Source organism: Cryptomeria japonica, chromosome 4 (genome assembly GCF_030272615.1).
Source record: "Cryptomeria japonica chromosome 4, Sugi_1.0, whole genome shotgun sequence".
In the NCBI taxonomy this organism is placed as follows: domain Eukaryota; kingdom Viridiplantae; phylum Streptophyta; class Pinopsida; order Cupressales; family Cupressaceae; genus Cryptomeria; species Cryptomeria japonica.
In genome coordinates, this window is record NC_081408.1 from 29182643 (window position 1) to 29204098 (window position 21456).

The 21456-nt window shown below is 34.9% G+C and overlaps 1 protein-coding gene across 1 annotated transcript in view; it reads right to left on the reverse strand.

Annotated features, from left to right (window-relative positions):
* The window catches only part of LOC131079258 (protein ROS1A), a 67003-nt gene extending 51103 nt beyond the window's left edge, over nt 1-15900 (reverse strand). Inside the window, exons 1-6 of the mRNA XM_058017160.2 lie at nt 15552-15900; nt 14207-14287; nt 13107-14076; nt 11008-12936; nt 8300-8390; nt 6979-8113 (exon numbers count right to left, since the gene is read on the reverse strand). Of these exons, the coding sequence (XP_057873143.2) occupies nt 6979-8113; nt 8300-8390; nt 11008-12936; nt 13107-14076; nt 14207-14221 (4140 nt within the window). The 5' untranslated portion in view covers nt 14222-14287; nt 15552-15900. The remainder of the gene's footprint in view (nt 1-6978; nt 8114-8299; nt 8391-11007; nt 12937-13106; nt 14077-14206; nt 14288-15551) is intronic.
* Nucleotides 15901-21456: the final 5556 nt, after the last annotated feature.

Here is a 21456-nt window from a genome sequence, read left to right on the forward strand (position 1 = left end):
GCATACAACAAATCACATTCGCCATTGAGTTACCCACATGTCAAGAATTGATATTTGGAACCTTGGAGTCTTCCAATTGATCACATAGTTTAGCATTTGGAAAGATTTTGTTCAAGAGAGCATAAATTACTTTGGTATTTTATTATGTGTTAGAGTTGTCTAAAAAACACATCAACACATGGTAGCATGTATGGCGGACAAGAGCATCCTTGGACTCTTATATAGGCGAACTTGGGGAATTGAATATACCAAGCACTGTACTACTTCACTAACTCCTTTGCCTATGGGGATAATCTTTGATGGATGCAGCCTTGCAGTGTTCTTGTCAAGTGCATGGTGAAAGCATTGTTTACCCTCCTGAAATGTGCCTTTCTATGGAAATGCAGCTGTGTGTAGGATTCACATGCCCTCATCTCTCCGACTCCACTTCCAACTGGGCCTTTATACATCAATCCCATATATTCATAAGCTCTAGCAAGTGAATATATGATGTATGAACTCATGTAGAATGTTTTAGTAGGCTCAAGTCTCTTCAATTGTATATAAAGGTTATTACTTATGAGTCTAGCCCAATTGATCTTTTCCCAATCAGTTGACACTGCTTCCATGAAGTAGAACATCCAATTCTCAAACTGAGAGGCTTGAGAACTTCCCACAAATCGGTTGAGCAAGGTGATCAAATCGCTAAACTCTTCCTTGAAATCAATTCTGTGAAGCTTGCTAGGTATCTTGGATATGCCATCCCTAGCTTTCAACATCCAATACTTGTTGATTATGCCCAAACATTTGTTGGGATCATCATCAAAGATCACTTGTGCTCCTTTGTTCTTGTAGACCATGCCTTTATGATCAGGCATGTGGAAGGCCTCGGTGATGGCTGCCTTAGATAGGTAGGCAAGTACCTTGCCATTAGGTGCCACTATTGTTCTTGCACTGCATCATAGCGTTTGGCAAACTCAACTATCAGCTCATTCACTGGATAGCCAAGAGGAAGCCTATTGCTTGCACAATCCCGCTCTCAATCATCTTCTTCGAAACTCCAGAAGGCTTGCTTGTATAGAGGGGACCATGAACTTCATGTCGATCTGGCCTAAGTTGGTGTCTTCGACATTACTCCACAATGATGTAATCTTTGACTCAAGAAGCACTCCCTTTGAGTCCTTGATGAGGGTTTGCATTGGAATCGCTCTTGTTTTCGGGGCTGCCATGTTCTACCTGCATGAATTACCTAAGTTAGGGCTCTTCTATGACATTGATTCTTACAAGGCTGAAATTTATCAACTAGGTTAGCAATTCCTCTTTAAAGCTGATAATTCATTAAAATCTTCACATTTTGCTAAACTCTATGTTTTGATCTTAAAACCCTAGCTTTTCAAAATCAGACTTCACTTGAAAATAATCATCGAATTGTCATAAATTTTCCATCAAAACACATAAATGATCAAATCAAAGGTTTGGAAACATGATGTGGAAAAAGTTTTATGACTGAAAATCTTCTAAAACCCTAGTCTGTAGCTGCATCAGCATCAAAATTCGGGTCTGATTCCTGATAAAAATGATCACAAAACAATCATTTCAGACCTGTTAATGAGTATTTGTACTGTCTGAGATCTGCCTTTAATTTGGCGAAATTCTCCTTATATTCTGCAAATATATGGTCTGCTGGTCTGAATTTTGCTTATCTTGCTTGATTAAAATCACTGTGATTTAAAGGTGTATTGCTGCTTGATTAAAATCACTGTGATTTAAAGGTGTATTGCTGCTTGATAATGGCAAACTTCACTGTTCTTGATGCTGATGGAGATTGCTGTATTTTGATGGCAAATTTGCTGTCTTGAATGAAAATCGCCAACTTGTGACAATGAAAGAATCGCTGATCCTTTGTGACTAATATCGCTGCTTCTTTGAGGGATACCTGCTGATTGACAAATCCGCTGTTTGAAGGGGTGAATTGGTTTGTAAGTGATGGTTGATCAAATGCAATGATCAACCATCATTTATATTTGATGTAAGGGGTGTATCCCTTGGACAAACAAGGTCCACTTGTTTCATTTATTTAAGTTTTTGTAATTTCATTTTCCAATGTAAGAAGGTCGATCTGCCTCATGCTTTTAAAATTTTGAATAGAAACATCTATTCATCAAGTGGGCCCCTCTTCATGTTTAGCGCTCAAATACATGTGCTTTTCCCATGTCATGGATCTTAGGGATCAATAGCACTATCCATAAGGTGGGCAGGCTTTTTGACCCCCACTAGGAATGACTTCAAGAGGGTCATGGATTTAGACCCCGACTGGAAGTGCTTATAAGCTGATCAGGCTTTTGGGGTGTCAATGACAGTGACCAAAGGAGGTCGTGGATTTGAGGGGGCACTGAAACTAACCTTGAGTGGTCGTGGATTTTGACTCCTACTACAAATCATAGCTTCTTCCCTTAATCATTTGCATTCCTTCATCGCCTTGATCAATTGCTTTCTTAAAATCACTGTTATCATTCATCTGTAGTAGCGCAAAGCCGCAAACATTATATATTTGTATCCTTAGGCGGGGTTTTGGGTGCTAATTGGAAGTGGCAAAGGCTGGTCGTGGTTTTGACTAGCAATTGGAAGTCACTATCAAGCAAGTTGTGCTTTTTGAGGGCGAGTGGAAGTCTTCTCAAGTAGGTCATGGATTTGGAAGGTCACTGGTAGTGACTCCAAAGCATCAATATCACTTGCTCAACAAGCATTTCAAGGCATCTCCACTTACTCTTGGAAAACTTAAGCAATCTCAAACAACATTATCCTTCAAAACTTCAAGTATCCACATCAATCAATGTTGATTTCACCAAGTATAAGGACATATACTTCCCAATCGGGCTTTTGACAGCCAACTAGAAATGCTCCCAAGGTGCTCAGACTTTTGGAGGGTCACTGGAAGTGGCTCCAAGAAGCTGGTTGGGGATTTAGGATGTCACTGGAAGTGGTGATGAAGCAAGGCATAGATTTGGGGGGTAACTGGAAGTGACTTGAGTTGTCACTTTTTGCTACTTCTATCACTTCATCCATTTCAAGGGTTTCCTTCATCATATAGAAGTAACCTCATCATCAACAAGGTTTATTCATCATTGCTTATGCCCTGACTACCCTCTCATCAAGCATTTCACTTTCTTTGATAGTTCTCCAATCTTAGACTCAACATTTCATTTGATCATGATGATAATGATGATCAAATGAAATGACCATCACAAATCGCTCATTGCAAAGGACTTGAGAGCTGACTAACTCCACTCCATTCAAACTAAAGGATCAAACTGCTACCAAACCATCTAAGACCTAGGACTGCAAGCGAAAGAGGGGGTCCCAATTTACAATGGGGTGATGTGTGAAATGGTCACAACACCATGAAGCACAAATCTTGTAGAGGGCTAACATTGTCTTGGAAGTCATAGAGCCAAGCAACACTTTCTTGCGTCAAAATGAAATGGATTACAAGATTATTTTGGTGATACCGATGCAATATTGTTGGGCCTTGTGAGGAAATATCAAGGTTGCTATTGGGACAAATCTTTCGTGAAGACGTGGGTCTTCAAAGATGGAAAACAATTTGAAAAGTCAAAAATTGAAAGGGATTGAAACAAGAGTGCAAGGGGGATATGCAAGAACGTGGTTGGGTCAATAGGGGGTTGAAGCAATTGGGAAGAAGTAGGACTAGAACAAACATTGTGTGAAGGAGCAAAGAAAACATAGGTGTAAGGGCCAACATTGTTGAGGAGTATATAGATACCATTCTCACCATTAGTATCAAAATTTGGAACTTGTTGAAAATTTCTAACAATAGCACAACAACTAATGGCTGCATTGTGAGTGGTAAAAGGTTGGAATTTGATGGATGTCAAACTGAAAAGTGCATATGGGTTATTCTAATGAGGAGAACTGGTGTCAAAGAGGTGTTAGCGAGAGATACTATGGAGTGATAGGGCAAAAGGCATAGAAAGTGATATTACGAAAATGGATAGCACAATAAGGGCAAGAGTGGTGGTAACTGAATGTTGGGGTGAAACAATAAGCAAGGCTACTAACAAAGTGCTATGCACAAGAAGTAATGATGGCAGAAACAGAGATAAAAGGATCCAAACCTATGAAACTGCTTATGTTCATCTATTGAATCAGAACTGGCAATGCCATGGTAGCACATACAAAGTTTGTGATTATTGCTACAACAAATGAGGTCCTTGGGTTGTGGCCTAAACATTGGGATAATGAAAGAAAATAATTGCTGTAAAAGGTAATATAGATTTTTGTCTCCATTATGATTTTGCTGCAGGCAATGGGCATATAAATCTTCCATGATCAACACCTCAATTTTTTCTGGGATGTCTCTCCAAGTCTTCACACCTATCGGATCCAAAAAGTTTGAGGATTGTAGGTATGCGACCTCATCATTAGAGTAAGGTTGAGAATATCATGATATCAATGATTGAATGCCCAGATAAGGCATAGTTGTACTTAGTACTATGTCTTTTTATATCTATGGTCTTACTACTATGCCTATTGTTGGGCATTCTATCTTTTATGATTTTGTAACCTTAAGCTCGCTTGTCATAATGAAAACAATGAAATTTCTAACTTTTTATTGCTGCTTTACTTGAAACAATGAACATTGAACATTGACTATCAGATTTAATACATATTAAGTATGAGTATGTATGTATACATTTGCACACACACACACACACACACACACATCCTCAGCCATCCCCAAAAAATGGCCCCCTAGATTGCTATCCCTTGTCACTCCCATCCCAAAACCACAATGGAACATAGCATTTTGTGTATCATTGGGGCAATGATCCATCTGAGTGACTTCAAGATTATGGTAATTTTAGCCATGGATAAAGAGGCTATGTATCTCTTGGGCATGGGCGTGAATATTTTGATACTCCAACAGGGGCTTGTGTCTTTTTGGTAGACGTGGGGTAAGTAGAAAAAGTAATTTTGTGTGTAGGGTGGCTAAGCATGAGTTACGTCTAGGAAAAGGTTGCAATGCAGATTTTGGGACTGGATTGCCTCTAGGGCTGGTGGAGATATCAACTTGTTCCTAGTTCTCAAAAGTTGCCTTTTCTTTTGATCTAGAGAAGGAGGGGAAATCCATTGCTCATCTTCATCCAAATATATAGTGGATTGCCTCTCTATCATCCCTAGGAGTGCTGTAAGTCGGTATAGCATTCTCTATTCTTGATTTCTTCTTTTTTCTCCTCCTGAGTAAATGCATAGAGTTGTAATGGAAACTAATAGACACTTGCATTTGTAGTACCTTAGTCTCCTTTTCATATGGTTTGAAAGAAGTTTACTATCCTATGGCTTGGTAGAATAGACTATTAAAATTGATTGTAATAATTTTGAGATAGTCCTAGTATATATGCTTTGGTGAAGAGATGACTAAGGGATTTCCTAACTTTTGATAATATGGATTTTCACCTTGGACTTGTGCAACAAACAAATTATTAGTATAATAATAAACCTTCTTCCAAGATACTCTATAACTATCTTGTTCCATGTCCATGTCAACCTTGGAATTGTGCAATGAACAAATCATCAATACAAGGATGGTCTACATCCAAGATACATGTCCATGTTAGATTTGTGGGCTAAATATTCTAGCACTAAATACTCAATTTGGCCTCTTTAATGAAAAATCTTGAAATATGTATTCTTTGATTTTGATAATGTACAAGGCAATTGATTTGAATGTTATGTGACAAAATAGTACATCATCTTGATTCATGATATCCATTATTTGATCTTCATGAGATACCATCATTGGTGACATTTACTGTTGTGTCAATTCATATAGTTGTAGTTTCTTAGCATTGTCATTCCCTTTATGGGGTTTAATTTGGTTACAAAGGCAAACCCCACAATAACTATGAGCACATCTTTCCTTTTAAAGAAACTTTGTGTTGATACTTGATCTAGAAGTATCACAAAATTATTTTGCATATACAATTTTTAGAATGCTTTTGTCTTTGTTTTCTTGGAATTTATTCTCCAAATTAGCTAGAATTTTCAGTTCAGAAAATTGCTTTAAGTTCAAAATTTCTTATATTTCTTTTGTGGTTTTCTCTTTTGAGCAATACTTGACTATTGTCTCATTATGCATCCAAATTTTTCTCAGACATGATTTCTAACTAAGTTAAAATCACCTATACATATATAGTTAGCCGTGTGATTGAAACTGGAGACCAAGTGTTTATACGAAATATGAATCCTCACCAAAAGAGCAAGTTAGAAACAAAGTAACAACCCTTTGAAGGATAGAAGACACTTTTGTAAAGTTTGCATGAGCATACCACCATAAGTATGATGGTATTTTCATTACTTCCCTTGAAATCAATTTATATTTTAAAATCAACAACAATGTATTTGTTACTTTTGGATCTAAGGTTTCTATAGTTACATGTTTTTTACTTGATAGAATCGTAGAAACAAAAAGGATTTGAGATCGAATTAATTCACACATGCAAGAGATGGAAATTAGGACAATTTGTTGTCAATGGAGAGGGAGATGTTAGAACCTATTGTATTCAGCAAAGGAAACCTCTCATCAATAATATGATATTAATATGAATCTTTAAAATAATTGATAAATCACTTGCAATCATTATTGACTCAAACAAAGGCCTTGACGCATCATGCTTGAAAAGAGAATACTAGATTAACCAAGAAGGCAATTTTGATAAATTTTAGCTACTATCCATTTTCACATAAATGCTAATTAGTGATAGGTTTTGACTTGAGTGTTGAAAAAATTTTATATCCTTTATCAATATAAAGTTTGTATACTTACTGATTAATTTTTTATACAAACTAGTACATTTAAACACAAATATCATGCATTTTAAATCGTATTCGTATTTCTGTTAAAATATAATTAGAGATGAGCATCACGCCAGAGAGCATTGTGTTTTATACATTCAAAAAGATTGGAAAATAACTCACTTTAATTCTTCCAGCAAGAACATTGTTCATTCCACGGTCCTTGATGGCATCTGCAATATCTTCAAGATCAGCACATCTAACTGCATCCCAATTTACAGAATCATTGCTATTTGGACACCTTTCTTTTTTAACTGCACAATCATTTAACTCCTTGGCATTTTTTTTTATAGATTCCCAATCTAATTTCTTCTTGCCATTTCGTTGGCTCATTTCCATAGCTGCTCTAGTAATGCCACTAGTTTTACTGATAGAATCTCTAATATAAAAAGTTCTGCTGATAAGATTTTTAATATGATTAGCTCTACTGATAGGATCATTGGTAGAACCAGGTCTCCTATTACTTCGAGGATGTTTTGGAACTTTTGAATCAAAAACATCATGCACGGGAGCATCACTTGCAATTGAACTACACTGACAATCAGAAACAACATGGGCTTGTTTTCTTGCTTGACAAGATCTTTGATGGAAAGTGTATGGAAGGGCTAGATCAAGGGAATGGTAGCTGATTTTCTTTTTATGAGAAGGCTCCTCTCTTGCTAGGGAATGGTCATGATCGTGCTCAGAGTGTGTATGCATCAATCTTTCATTAGTCATTTCAACTGGAACACTTCTCCAACCATCATCTAATTTTGAAGTTTCATCACTTTGCCATATATCAGGTAGCACTTGGGGTTTTCCATCAAGTCCAAGGTCCTCTTGAGCTATCTCCCCTTGAAATATAGTATTACCCATACCATTGTCTATCGTATCATCTTGGACATATTTTTCACATAATTCTGGTGTGGTGTCATGCCTCTGTAACAAATTTGTTTCACAGACCTTGTCAGGGAGCCTACATGTTGGAGTCTGAGGGAGCTCAATATTGAAACCTACCTCATCTGAAGTCATCTCCCTATGAAATTTAACATTTCTTGTCTCATTTTCTGCTTGCAAATTTTCAATTGATGCTACAGATACATCTGGTACTGCTGTATGCGTTCGTAAGATGGTTGATTCACAACCCTTGTCAAGGAGAGTTGATCTTGAATTTTGTGGGAGCTCAATACTAAGACCCAAATCACTGGGAGTTCTTTCCTCATGAAATTTAGTATTTTCAACACGAGGAAATCGTGAAGCGAGGGATATGAATGCCGAGCTATACAATACATTTTAAACTTATTAAAATATCATAAAATTAATGGTTACTCTAGAAGAAAAATTAATCTAAGATTGATATACTTTGCACTATGAAGTTGCTTAAATGAGCATCTATATTCAAACTTTACAATATATAAACAACTAACTATTTGGGTTCTCAAATTTTAAATGTGTCTTAAAATACCTTGAAAGATGATCAGAAACATTCTGAGTTAGGAATGCTCCAACAACGGAATCAACAACTGATCCTTTCCAAGGTGAGAATTGGCGATTTCCTACAGCAAAAATATATTCTAGCTTCCAATCAATTTTATCTAGACCAAGAGAAATATATACAATGTTCTAAAATTATTTTTCACATAAAAAGGTTTCAATTTTGATACAGAAAACATTCAGGTCCATATGACCCTAGAAGTTCACTCATTTTGAAAATAAATGAATTTAGGAATCTATTTTACTGATATCTAATCTATTTGCAGAAACATCATTCCACATATTTGCAAACACCACGTGCTAGAAAATTTTACTGGTGAACTGCATATAGCTTGTAGGCATTACAAAACATATTAATACGCATCAATGAATCTTGAATAATATTTCTTCCGCAAAGTTGCATGGATACAAATACGGATATGGATAAGTCCATTTTTTAAGAGCCCCAATATGGATACGGTTGGATACGTCATTCATAAAAAACACATACACATATATTTAACACAATTTTCTAAGTTATTCGAGGACATTTTCATTACTTCAAAAGCAATGTAGACACATAACTGCTACATAAATAATGATAAGTTGATTTAACATTTTACAATATGCAAAAATAGTAGAGTTGGATTGGAAGATAACCCAAAAAATAGGTCATTGAAATAGAAAAACATTTCATTTGTCTTTCTCATTTGGTGTAGGTTTTGTTTATACCATTTTTTTTTAAAAATGCATGAATGAAGTTTTTCAAAATTAAATTTAGGAAGATTCACATCAAATTTTTTGAAAACCAAATCACATAGTATCTAGCATAGTTGGGAATCAAGATTTTAAAAAGATTTATTTTATGAGCACCAAAGGGGACGCCAAGAAGAGGGAATTATAATACTGATTAAAAAGGTGAAATGTGAAGGAAATGAAATTCAAATTTGAAAATTGTTGCTCTAATTCTTCCTTCCACAGTATAAAACTGAGTTTTGAGCTCTCATTTCCACATTCAGAGTTTGCACACTTAAGGAGATGCTGCTGGAATAAACATAAAAGTTCTTCTAAGATTGATTGAGGACAGAAACCCTCCTCAAATAAACTAGTTTCAGTGGTGAAAGATCCTCCGTAGCTTGTTTGGTGTTTTCACAAAGGAAACACATTGGTTTTCACAGATTTCCTGAAATTAGGGTTTGATGAAAAAATGAAAAATATATACAAGGTATTTTGATTGCAGATTTGTGGGTTTGCTCTTTAGTGATTAGCAAAGAATTTGGTTTTTCTTGGTGGTGTTTTCAGGTGCTGTTATGGTGGCTGTGCAACTGAGGGTTGCAGATGACATTCTAGTTGGAGAACCTCCTTTTGGCATTAAAAAATGAAGTTGGAAAATGTTTAAATTTGTGGGTGATCGTTGTTAAGTGTTCCCTAGCTGATTGAAGCTACATAAGTTCATTATGAGCCCAGACATCACTTAGATCTGGTTTCAAGAAGATCTGAAACTGAAATCAGTCCCTTTCTTTGCTGGGTATGTTAAAAAGGTGAATCAGTTTCAATCAAAATGCTATTCCCTGTTAGTGTGGATGTAGAACAACAGTTTTAAGCCATGTTTACAACCATTGAAGTGTCTTGCGCAAGTCTGGAGGGGCATTTGGAAGGTGTCTCCTTGCTGCTATGCTCTGCAACAGTGGTGTTTTCAGTCATATTAACACCCATATTTATATATTAGAATCAATCACAAACATTTATGAGCTGTTGGAAGTCACTGGAGTGATTCCTAAGTGGTTGGGACTCTTTCCTGTCAAGTAGAAGGGTGTTGAAGTGAAGGTTGTAGGCTTGCTGGGTTGCAAACAATCACTGTTATGCTTGTAGCAGCGCTTTACAAGTTATATTAGACCTGCCATAACACCTACAGCAGTCCATACATTGGGTTTCAGACCTGTTAATAGAAAACATCCCTTTGGGCAAGGTATTTGCCATTGCATCCATGTATATGTTTCCCGTTTGATGACTCATTCACCAAGAAATTGTAAACAGCAGATAAAAGGATGCATGAATTTTTTAAACAGACTTGATAACAGTAGCATGTGAATGGTTGTAACTTGTAAGTTTATGTTATGATCTTAGTTGACAAAAAATTCCAAATGAGTCCTTCAGTTCTGTTGATGTAATTCGGTATTTATAAATGATCCATAACAGCCCTTTAACAATAGTTTATCTATTCATGAAATGAGGCTTCAACAATAAGTGTGAATCTTTCAAAACAAACTAGTAACAGCCGCGAATAATACATCTGAAAATCATATCAGAACTGTATGGCAGCTAAGTGTCCCATTTGAATTTCATGTTATTGCTTTCACTGAGCCAAATTTTCAAAAGAACAAAAAACAAAATTTGAGGGAGTGTTATTACAGAAAGTTGTGAATACCAAAAATGCATTAAATAATAATTCACTACAAAATAAAACACCAATTATTCTAACATAAAGAAAATTATTTTCCCAAAGTGCAAGTTGTCAGAATGTCAATAAAAAAAATGATCACTGTCAACTACAAAATAAACACCACACATACTTAAACACAGAGAAAAATTTGGTTCATCTATTGAGAAAAATCTAGTTCACCCATTGACAAAAAAGTAACTAAAAAATCCATCAAACATGTAAGATTCTCAAGAAATTTAATGAAACTAATTTATTACCTTGCAAGACACGCATGCATGCTATGAAACTTTCTGCCCTGTTTTTGAATATATTTCTCTCTTGATTCAACTTTTCTTTCTCATCATCATATATTTCATTCTCAACCCCTTCCTTCCCTGTTAAAAGATTAAAATCTATCTTTGTCTCTGAATTTAGTAAAACTTTTGGTCGAAATTTTTTTGTCTTCAATGTTTCCAAAGAGTCCTCATATGGGATTAAGGCCAAGCATTCTGCACTAGGAATCAAATCATCTTTTCTTTCAAGAGGTATCATTTCTTTCCTGTTGTGTAACTGTGTAGTGTAGACCTGATCCTCATCAAATTTCAAGTTTTTCAATCTCTCTTGAATTGCATCCAATGTATCTAGAAACTTGTCGCTGCTCTGGCAATCACGAATAATATGTTCAGAAACCATCTTGCGTCCCTGTTCATGACTATTCTTTTTAGATAAACATATAATATCGGCACAAAGTGCATGCTCATTGTTTTTCGAATCAGCTATAATTTGTGATTGAAAACCAACTCTGATACCCTGCCAATGATTATGAACAGTGTCTACTGTCATTGCTGATCTATTTTTGCATAGCACAGTTGGATTTATTGGACATGAATTATTTTCAGCATTTTGAGAACTAACAACTAATTTCTTCCGAGGAGACCTTTTCCCTTTGAATTTAACAAGGGGGTTCATAGACACTATTTGCATTGTGAGAGCACTTGCATTCTCCTCATTTTCTATGTGTTTTTCTGAGATAGTGAACTTTTTTCGTGCAAGATCCTTTATTTTTGATTTCTTCTTTTTTCGTGCGAGGACTTTTAAGTTGGTTTTCCTTTTTTTTTGTGAAATAGCTGAACTAAAATTTTTAGAAAACCCTTCATCTATACTTTTCACATGGTTTCCAAATGTCCCTAGCATCAATTTTGCTTGTTCATAAGCAACGCGCGAAATCAACTCTTTATCATTATTTTTGTTTTGTACAAATACTCTACTCTGACAACGATCACTTTGAAATCTTAAAACCTCTGAAGAACCCAACATTTCTCCATTTGTAGTAGAGTTTACATTAGTCATAGAGTCAAATGAAACTAATTCGTTTGAATTCTTAAGGGCTTCTTTATTAAATGTTGGAATTTTTTCCTGGCACTGATTACCTCTGAAGTTCATCCCCTTTGGAAGTTTGCTACTGGTACTACTAACTTGGATCTTTGACCTTGACTTTTTGAAAAAACTAACATCCTTAAGAATTTTAGGACGATGCTTTCTCTTCTTTGGTTTTTGGGTAGGAACTTTATTTAAGTCAATCTCATGACCATGTTCTTGCTCATCTGCTAATAGACCAGATCTGGATTGTAAATGGAGTGTTTGGTCTTTAAAGGCATCATTATCTCCCAAAGTTGGTGAAGATGCCGTGGACGAAAGCTCAGGAGTGAGTAAATTGGTCTGCTTCTCTTTTGAGTTCTTCCCCTTTGGAAGTTTGCTAATAGTACTATTCGCTTTGATCTTTGACCTTGACTTTTTAACAAAACTAGCATTCTTAAGAATTTCAGGACGATGCTTTTTCTTCTTTGGCTTTTGGGTAGGAACTCTGTTTGAGTCAATCTCATGACCATGTTCTTGCTCAGCTGCTATTAGACCAGATCTAAATTGTAAGTGGAGTGTTTGGTCTTGAACGGCATTATTATCTCCCAAAGTTGGTGAGGCTGACGTGGAAGAAAGGTCAGAAGTGAGTAAATTGGCCTGCTTCTCCTTTGAGTGCCCAGCACTTTCATGCATGCAGAAATTAGGTACAAAATTTCCTGCAAGTAGTTGATTTTGTATATTGTTTTGCCAAGCTGATGTGGTCAACGAGTCAGTGATAGTTGCTAAATTCTTTGATCCAGCTTTCCTGTGGCTGGTAATACTTGAAGAATTACTAATATGTAACACGTCTGTAAATAACAGAGAGACAAATATAAGATCAGAACACTCATAATCGAAGATAGCTTTCTTCATTAGAAACAATCAAACTATCACAATATACATTTCGGTGCATAATCTATATGCATTATGCTGTTCACAAAACCTGAAAACAATTAGGTCTTCAAATTAAGAGCAGTACCCTCATTTATGGAAGCAGGACCTTCATTTGTGGAAGCATGCTCAACATTCTCATTAGTCAAATTACCTGATGTTTTGTGACAATCGTCATTTGACTCAAATAACTGTGCCTCGGGCAAAACATTAACAACAGGATGCCGATCTCCAGTTATTTTTTCATAACAACAGATCATTTCAGTTTTTTCGACTGGCAATGCACTTGCTTGACTAATTCCTACACAACTGAGTGATTGTGACATTTTTCTATGACAGATATCAACATCTGATGCCCGAGTTGAAATATCAAGAATGGCATCATTTTTTGTAAGAGCAGAATCAACACTCTCACCTATCAAATTAGTCAATGCTTTGCGCCACTCACCATTTGGCTCAAATAACTCAGTATTAGAAGAAACATTAACAAGCAAATGTTGGTTCCCATTTACATTTTCAGAATCACATACAATCTCAGACCCTTGGATTTTAAATTCACTTGAATCACAATTTCCTACAAAAGAGGGTTGTGGAAATATTACTTTAGAATAGCTTTCAGCTATCGGGATAATGTAAACTGGTGCGACTAAAAAATCAACTTTTCTCTTTTTCATAATAGGCTGTGGTGGTGTATTGGGACCTTCTATCTCATCTGTATATAGTATTGCGCTGTCCTTGTCACTATTCTGAACTCCAGTCTGGCAGGGGAAAGAATATGGTTCTACATATGTTAAAAGCTGAGGGTATGCAACAGCAATAGTGGAAGGCGATGGGTAGACACTTTTAACAAATTGTGCTGAACATGATGGACATGATGTAGCTCTTTTTTTCTTAACGGCCCAAGTACAAAGGCTTGGGAGCTTAGTAACTTCAACCTGCTCTGTCTGCACATTTGTTTCCTTTGTAGTGTATTTTCGTTCACGTTTTCTCCTCTCAGGTGACCAGCCACCTTTTGACCTTCCCCGACCCCTTCTGGACATGCTTCTGGTGCATACATTCTGTAATAGTGCAATAGTAACTTTTAGTGATATACAAATAATGTAACTCACAAACTGCAACCAGTGGTGGACATTTCTGCAAAAGTAAAATTAGTTAATGATTGGTTTTACAGCTCTTAGGATTGCTTACCAGAGACTCAAACATGCTCGCATTGACACTTTTCACTTGAGAGGCTACTCCATTGTGTTGAAACCTTGTAGTGCATCCATCCTACCACATTGCATCAATAACTGTTTAGAGTTTTGCACATGTAAGCTTACTCAAGAATGCAAAATAAAATCAGATGTTTTCACTTCTATCTACTGAAATTTCAGGCTCTTATCAGAAAAGTCAAGATAAATACATACTTTAAAAAGTAAGATATTCAGCTTTTATCTTGGGGTTGCATCTTTATGACGAGGTTCTCCTAATAAGTATTGTGCTATTATCTTTTAATAAATCTTATAGATGAGATGAGAAACTTCTTGGGGTTCAACTGACTCATAATGGAAAGAATATATCCATGAAGAACAATGCCTTTTCTGCTTAGGGTATCCCCAATTATTCATATTGAATTGAAATTCAAAGGGTAAGTCAGATATTTGGGGCTACGGTAAGTTTCTCCTAAAAATTGTAGGTGATGTCAGGAATTGTTGTCAGCTGAAGCCATCAAAGGGCAATAAGTCTCTAAAGCTGTATATGCCTACGTCATTGTCAAAGGAGGCTGATTGAAGATAACATTGAGATTTGTTGTTAGCCGAGCCATCATAATGGAATAAATTAGGCTCTGAAGGTGCCCATATTAACCACCTCGTCATTGGAGGCTTTAATTTAATAGTTGAAACTTTTAAGATGAGCCACCCCAGGGAAATAAATAAGTTCCTAAAGCTGTCTAAATTAACCACATAAGGCTATAACTTATTATTGCTACACAGAGGAAGGAAATGTCCCTAAAGCTGCCTACACCAACCTCATTGTCAAAGGAAACTCAAACTTATTGCTGATACAAATTCTTTAATATCGGAAAAAAGAATTGAGTCAATTGGATAATAGAATCTAAAATCAGAGATTGGACACATGACCATTTTGTTGGAATTGATCGTTTCTTTCAAAACTAGAATACCAAACCACACTTGCTGGGTCCTCTAGAAAATAGGAGTACTAGTACAAAATTATAAAGCATCTTGGTAATCTTAAAGCTGTGTTTTCATAATTATGCCAGAAACTGTCTCACAGAGCTCTCTACAGTACAAAGTAATAGGAGTTAGAACACACAGGTTAGCAAGAACAGCAGAAAAGCAGACATAATGGGATTAAACTTAAAACTCACAAACAACAGAATTTAGTTCAATCATAAAGAACACTGTTTTATCAAAAATATTCCAATGGATGGCGTAAATTGTCAACAAAAAAGCATCTTGGGTAGTTTATGGTAGAAACAATCAGCAAATTTTTAGTGCTTAAATCTGAAATGAGAAAGGATATAACAATGCACCTTGTGATTTCAGCTGACCTGACTCTGTTCTCCTGGACACCTCTTGAGGCGGACAGAAACCAAAATTAGTAAAAATTGTTGAACTCATGCAAATTACAAGAAACCATAAGAAATTATTAGAAACCGTGAGGCTAGGTCTAATTGCTTAGGGTTTAGTGATCATAATTTGAGTCTCCTTCTGTTGGAAAGAAAGCAATATTCATTATAAGCCGGGACTTATGCATATAAATTTTTTTTTACAGATTGACTCAAACTATAGTAACGGATGCATGTATTTTATATTTTTAACAGATTCCTTGTGGATTCTGCATGCATGCAAAGTATAGAAAACTGATAAATATTTAAATTTCTATTTTTAAAAAATTAATAAAAAATAAAGTGAAAATAGATATCCTCATTTCGAATCCATTTGTCCTCATGCATATCAACACTATTCAACACTCGTGCATTTGTCTTCGATGTAAGCACGTGTCATTTCACTATACCGAATAGTGTAAAAGTTTGGAATTATCCCAAGCTCTTGGAACTATCTGCACCGTACAAGTTTGGAAATTGGAGCAACTTTGGTAAACGTTTAGTTAGTTAGATATATTTATATATAAAGTGCGTGCTACTAGTTTCGTCATTAGTATATGTAGGGAAATCTTATTATTACAATCACAACCAGCAATTATAAAAAATATAAAAAAATTGAAGAATTAGTCATCTATTATTAAGCAGAAGGTATATTATATTCAAAAGTGTTTAGTTTGAAGAATTTTATATTCAAAAGTGTTTAGTTTGAAGTATTTGTGACATTTAAATGTATGAAAAATTAAAAAAATAATTTATTGATTGTAATAATCTATTAGATTTGTAAGAATTTTTGCATCAACAGGGCACACTCGTCATAATAATCAGAATGAAAGAGAACAGAGGATTTTTTTGCTCCTTTAGCTATTCTCTTTCATCCTCACAAAGCGCAACCGAAAACATAGATTCAAAAGAGAACAGATGTTTTTTTTCTCCTCTCCTTTAGTTGTTCTCTTTCATCCTCGCAAAGCGTGGTGATGGAATACCTTGATGCAAAAATTCTTATAGAGTTGAATCCAGAAATATATTACAATCAATAGACAAATATGACAAATTTGAAATCAATTTATTATTATTATTTAATTTTATATTATTTTATTTTTACTTCCACCTCTCAACTCTATTCACTTTGAGTTTAAATGATTAATCAATTTTATTCATCTCCATCATGAGTTAGCTTTGTAATTATCTTTAGCAATTCATCTCATCAAACATTTTCATCACATCTCCATCATGAGTTAGCTTTGTAATTATCTTTAGCAATTCATCTCATCAAACATTTTCATCACATCTCCATCATTGATTGATATCAATATAAGATAATCTATAAAATAGTAGTATAATAATAAATTAGAAATAATATTATTAATAATGAGGGATTGAAAGTGTCCTATGTAAAATTCATGTTTTATTAAATAAAAATATAATGATATGATAATATAATAATAATGCAGTCTTAATAAATAGAAATGTAATAATATAATTTTTTTAACTAAAATAATGAGTGGATACGATACCTTCATGTACTTTACCTATTATCCACTAACAATAGGTAAACTTAACACGTCTTTGTAGCATATTAGAATAAGGTTACAGTTATTGTAGAGAAAGATATCTCTTTGTCTATTTTATATAGATCATTAAAGATGTATGTATGTGTTAATAGCATTCACAATTGCAACATGTAAAAAAATAATTGAATTGTCATTAATGTTGTTTATAATATTACAAATGTAACCTTAATTTTTTAGTATTAAATTATATATAATAATAATAACAAAAAGAAAAAATTCAAATTAAAAAATATATATAATATTACCCAATTCCAATATTAATAGCAATTAAACCCTAACTATAATTGTAAGCATAACCCTAATTAAACCCTAATCTTAACCTTGATCCTAACTGTATCGTAAACCCTAACCATAATTTAGCACTAACCTTGATTAAACTATAATTGTAATCCTGATTAAACCCTAAGATTAACTTTAAATACAACCCTAATCCTAATTGAAGTCTAACCTTATCTTAACCCTAGTTAATAACTAACCCTAACTACATATGTAAATATAACTCTAATTAAACGTTAACGCTAACCCTAACCTAATTTTAAACTTAATTAAAGCCTAACCCAAATTGATCTCCAATTGTAACCTTAAATGTAACTGTAAACCTAATTGAACTCTAACCTTAGTTGAACCTTTATTGACCCTAGTTGAACCCTCATAGAATCCTAACCCTCATTGAATCTTAACCCTAAGCTAACCTTGAGCTTACCTAACCCTTATTTAACTAACCTTAATTGATTCCTTATTGAACCATAACCCTTTAAGCTAACTTTAACCTCAAGAACTATCTTAAAAGGGTAGTGAACAAAGACGAGGGACAAAAAAGTCACCACTCCACTTTTTGGCCCCATAGAGACAGTAACACAAGTGCATTATAATGTCCTCAGCATTATAATGTCCTCACATTATGGTTTGTTGATCATAAAACCAATAAAACCCTAAACTCTATAGAGAGGGAAGAGAGGGAGAGGGAGTGAGGGAGGGAGAGAGAGAGAGGGAGGAAGGAAGAAAATGAGTGAGAGGGAAGGATAGGGGAAGAAAGGGGATAAGGAAGGAGGGAGGGATACGTAGACCTCAACCTCCATCATCAATTGTAAACCCTAAACCATGAACCTTTAAACACTAAACAAAATACATTGAACCTTAAACATTGAACCTTGGGTCCTAAACCATAAACTCTAAACCCTAAACACTGAATCCTAAACCCTAAATTATAAGCCCTAAATAGTATATTCAAAAACTTGAGCCCTAAACACTATATGTTAAACCCTAAACCTTGAACCCTAAGCATTATATACTAACCTTAAACCTTGGGCTCTAAATATTAGATATAAATTACATCCATGGACAAAGCCCCAAATTGTAGAGAAAGGGAGAGGTGGGGAGGGAATAGAGGATTGCTAGACAGAGAAGGAAGGAGAGGTAAACCCTCAACCCTCCATCGTCAATCATATTCTATATATAACCCTAAACACTATGCAGGTTGTCCAGTTATTTGTTCAACCCCACAAGCCTATGAATCACCTGCAAGAAAAACACCTATCACATTTAAAGTGAAAAATATATAATTAATATTATGAAACCTTGAGAGATTTGATCCAAAGAGGAATTTGATATGTAGATTAATATGAAAATGAATTGGATGATTACAAATGAATAAAGTCTTGTCGTATAGAAAGCAAGAGAAACCGATCTAAAATTAGGAAATTGAAATTATCTCAAAGAACTAAAGATTGACTCAACTAAATGAAGCTATTATTAACCTAATCTAATAAAAGATAAATGCACCTAAGTTTAGCTTAAGTGAATAAAGTAATTAAATGACTTAATTAGATAATATCCTAATTACTCAAACAACCCCCTTAAGAATAACTTAGGGTTAAGATAAAGAGCTAATGATGAATACAAGAATACAAATATGAATGGATGCATGGATGGGTTTTGGCTATAAGGCCTAATGAGGTACCCATGTACAAAATAATGCAACCTCTTACAATTGGATGAAAGAAGAAAATTCTTGTGGGAAAAAACCCCTCCTTGAAAGAGAGAATGTTAAATAAATGCACTAGTGAAAGAAGGAAAGAAGGGGGACTCAAAGTCACCCCTAAAGGACTACTTCTATCATAATAGTACAATGAATGCCCCTACATAAGAGAGAGAAAATAAGGATAGGAATCCCCCCAATGAAGGAGTAGATGTTGTGCCAATGACAAAATCCTAATACAATGAATGCCCCTACATAAGAGAGAAAATAAGGATAGGAATCCCCCCAATGAAGGAGTAGATGTTGTGCCAATGACAAAATCCTAAAGATGGATCAAGATCCACTACCTCCAAACAACATTTCTCCCCTTAGGATGAATCAAATTCACTAGAGTTAGGAGAAGACACTCCTATAAATAGGAATTGTAGCATCCTAAATTGTACTCCCTTACAATTTGGTCCACATTTTGGCCCTTCTCTTAGCGTTCATGTCCTGAAGCTAGAATAGGACCTAATTATGCTAATACCATTCAAATCTAGCCTTATTTTCACTTTGCACATCACATGGCTCCTTTATTTTGGTCCTAAAATGGGGTAGAACCAGGGTGTGGCGCCATGATCCCCATTGGGAATAGGGCGTGGTGCCTTGGTCCTCTCAAATAGGACCTTAATTTGGCCCCTCTCAATGATCACAATGAGCTATCGAGATTGTGATCTCCATGTCGGCCTATGTCAGAAAATTAAGGTATTTTTCGAGAGGCAAGTATATAAGGATGTCCACACCTCTCATTTGATCATACAAGAGGATCACACAAAATATATGATGGAGGGTAACAAAAGAATCATAAGGTTCCCATTCAAGCAATCTATCATTCAAGCATTGAAGCATTCATCATCAAGCATTTCTAGAGATCTTCAAGGTTGCATATTCTTCATTTATCCATTGTGGAGCAACATTACATCATTCATATGTAAGCATGTGTGTGATTAAGGTTTTGTCATGTTCGTGCCATTTCATACAACATATGTGGTTACATTCAAAAAGCAAAGCATCATTACCAATCATTGCGGATCTGAGGTTTATCTTTCCATCATTTATTTCAGTATTTGCAACATTTCATTCAAGGTTAATTCCTAAACCAGGGTTTGACTTAGGAAAACCCCTATTCCCAACCTATTTCCCCTTCTTTCTATGTGTAAGAAATAGGTATGGAGCTACGATCTTTAGAATAAGGATTATTTACAGTGACAAATCAATCCCCCATTGGAGTGTGAAAAGTTCAAAGGACCACGACATGGGGGAAATGGTCCTGACATTTTAGGAGCTCTATCTAGGAAGAGGTCCTAATTTTCTTATATTGCTCAAATCTAGGTTCGTGGCTCAATCCGACAATTGTAGCTTACTATTTTCACATTTTACCTTCATTTTTAGCGCTTTTACCCTAATTTCAGCAATTCAACTCACAAAAGAGGCCTAATTGATCCAATCAAAATCCTCAATCCTAATCCTTGTTGGTTTGTGACTAGATCTATTGGAATGTAATCATCTTTTTAATGTAACGGTCTTTAAATCATAAAATAAGTGGTTTTCATCCTTCTTGTGGTGGAAACCCTAATTTGTTCACCGTTACATTTTGGTGAACCATTACATTTTGTTGAACCATTACATTTTGGCGAACCCAAATCCTTACACCTTTATTTTTTATTTATGTTCTCAGATCTTAGTGTTTATGCAATTTAAAATTCAAATTTACACTTACAAGTTTGATTTCCAATTGAATTTCAAACATTTAGAGGTTAATTTCAGAAAAACCCTAATTTTTAATTCTAAAATCGAACTTGTGTGTTGGCTAATTTGGATTAATTGCTTTAGATCTGATTTAGAAACATTTCAAAATTCAAATTCAAATTCATAGATCTCATTTTAAACAAATTATATAAATTTAGAGGTTTAATTCACAAAAACCCTAATTTATTTTGGTTAATTTGATTTGTGGGTTGCTTGATTCATCACCTTAATTTTTAGATTGAATTTAAAAGTTAATAATGTCACTTAATAAATCTGATTTATTTTCTATTTCACATATGATTACCTTTCTTTTCACTTATATTTATCAAAATCATGTGTTGGATAATGGCTTCTTTCATTTCACATTGCTTCTTTTCATTCATAGCACTTTGACATATTGTGTTTTTAGGGTTTCAAAATTCCTTCCTTTCAATCAATTTGATCCCAAAGCTTTCATTTATAGTGCATGTTGTTTTATGACCATGTTTTTGGG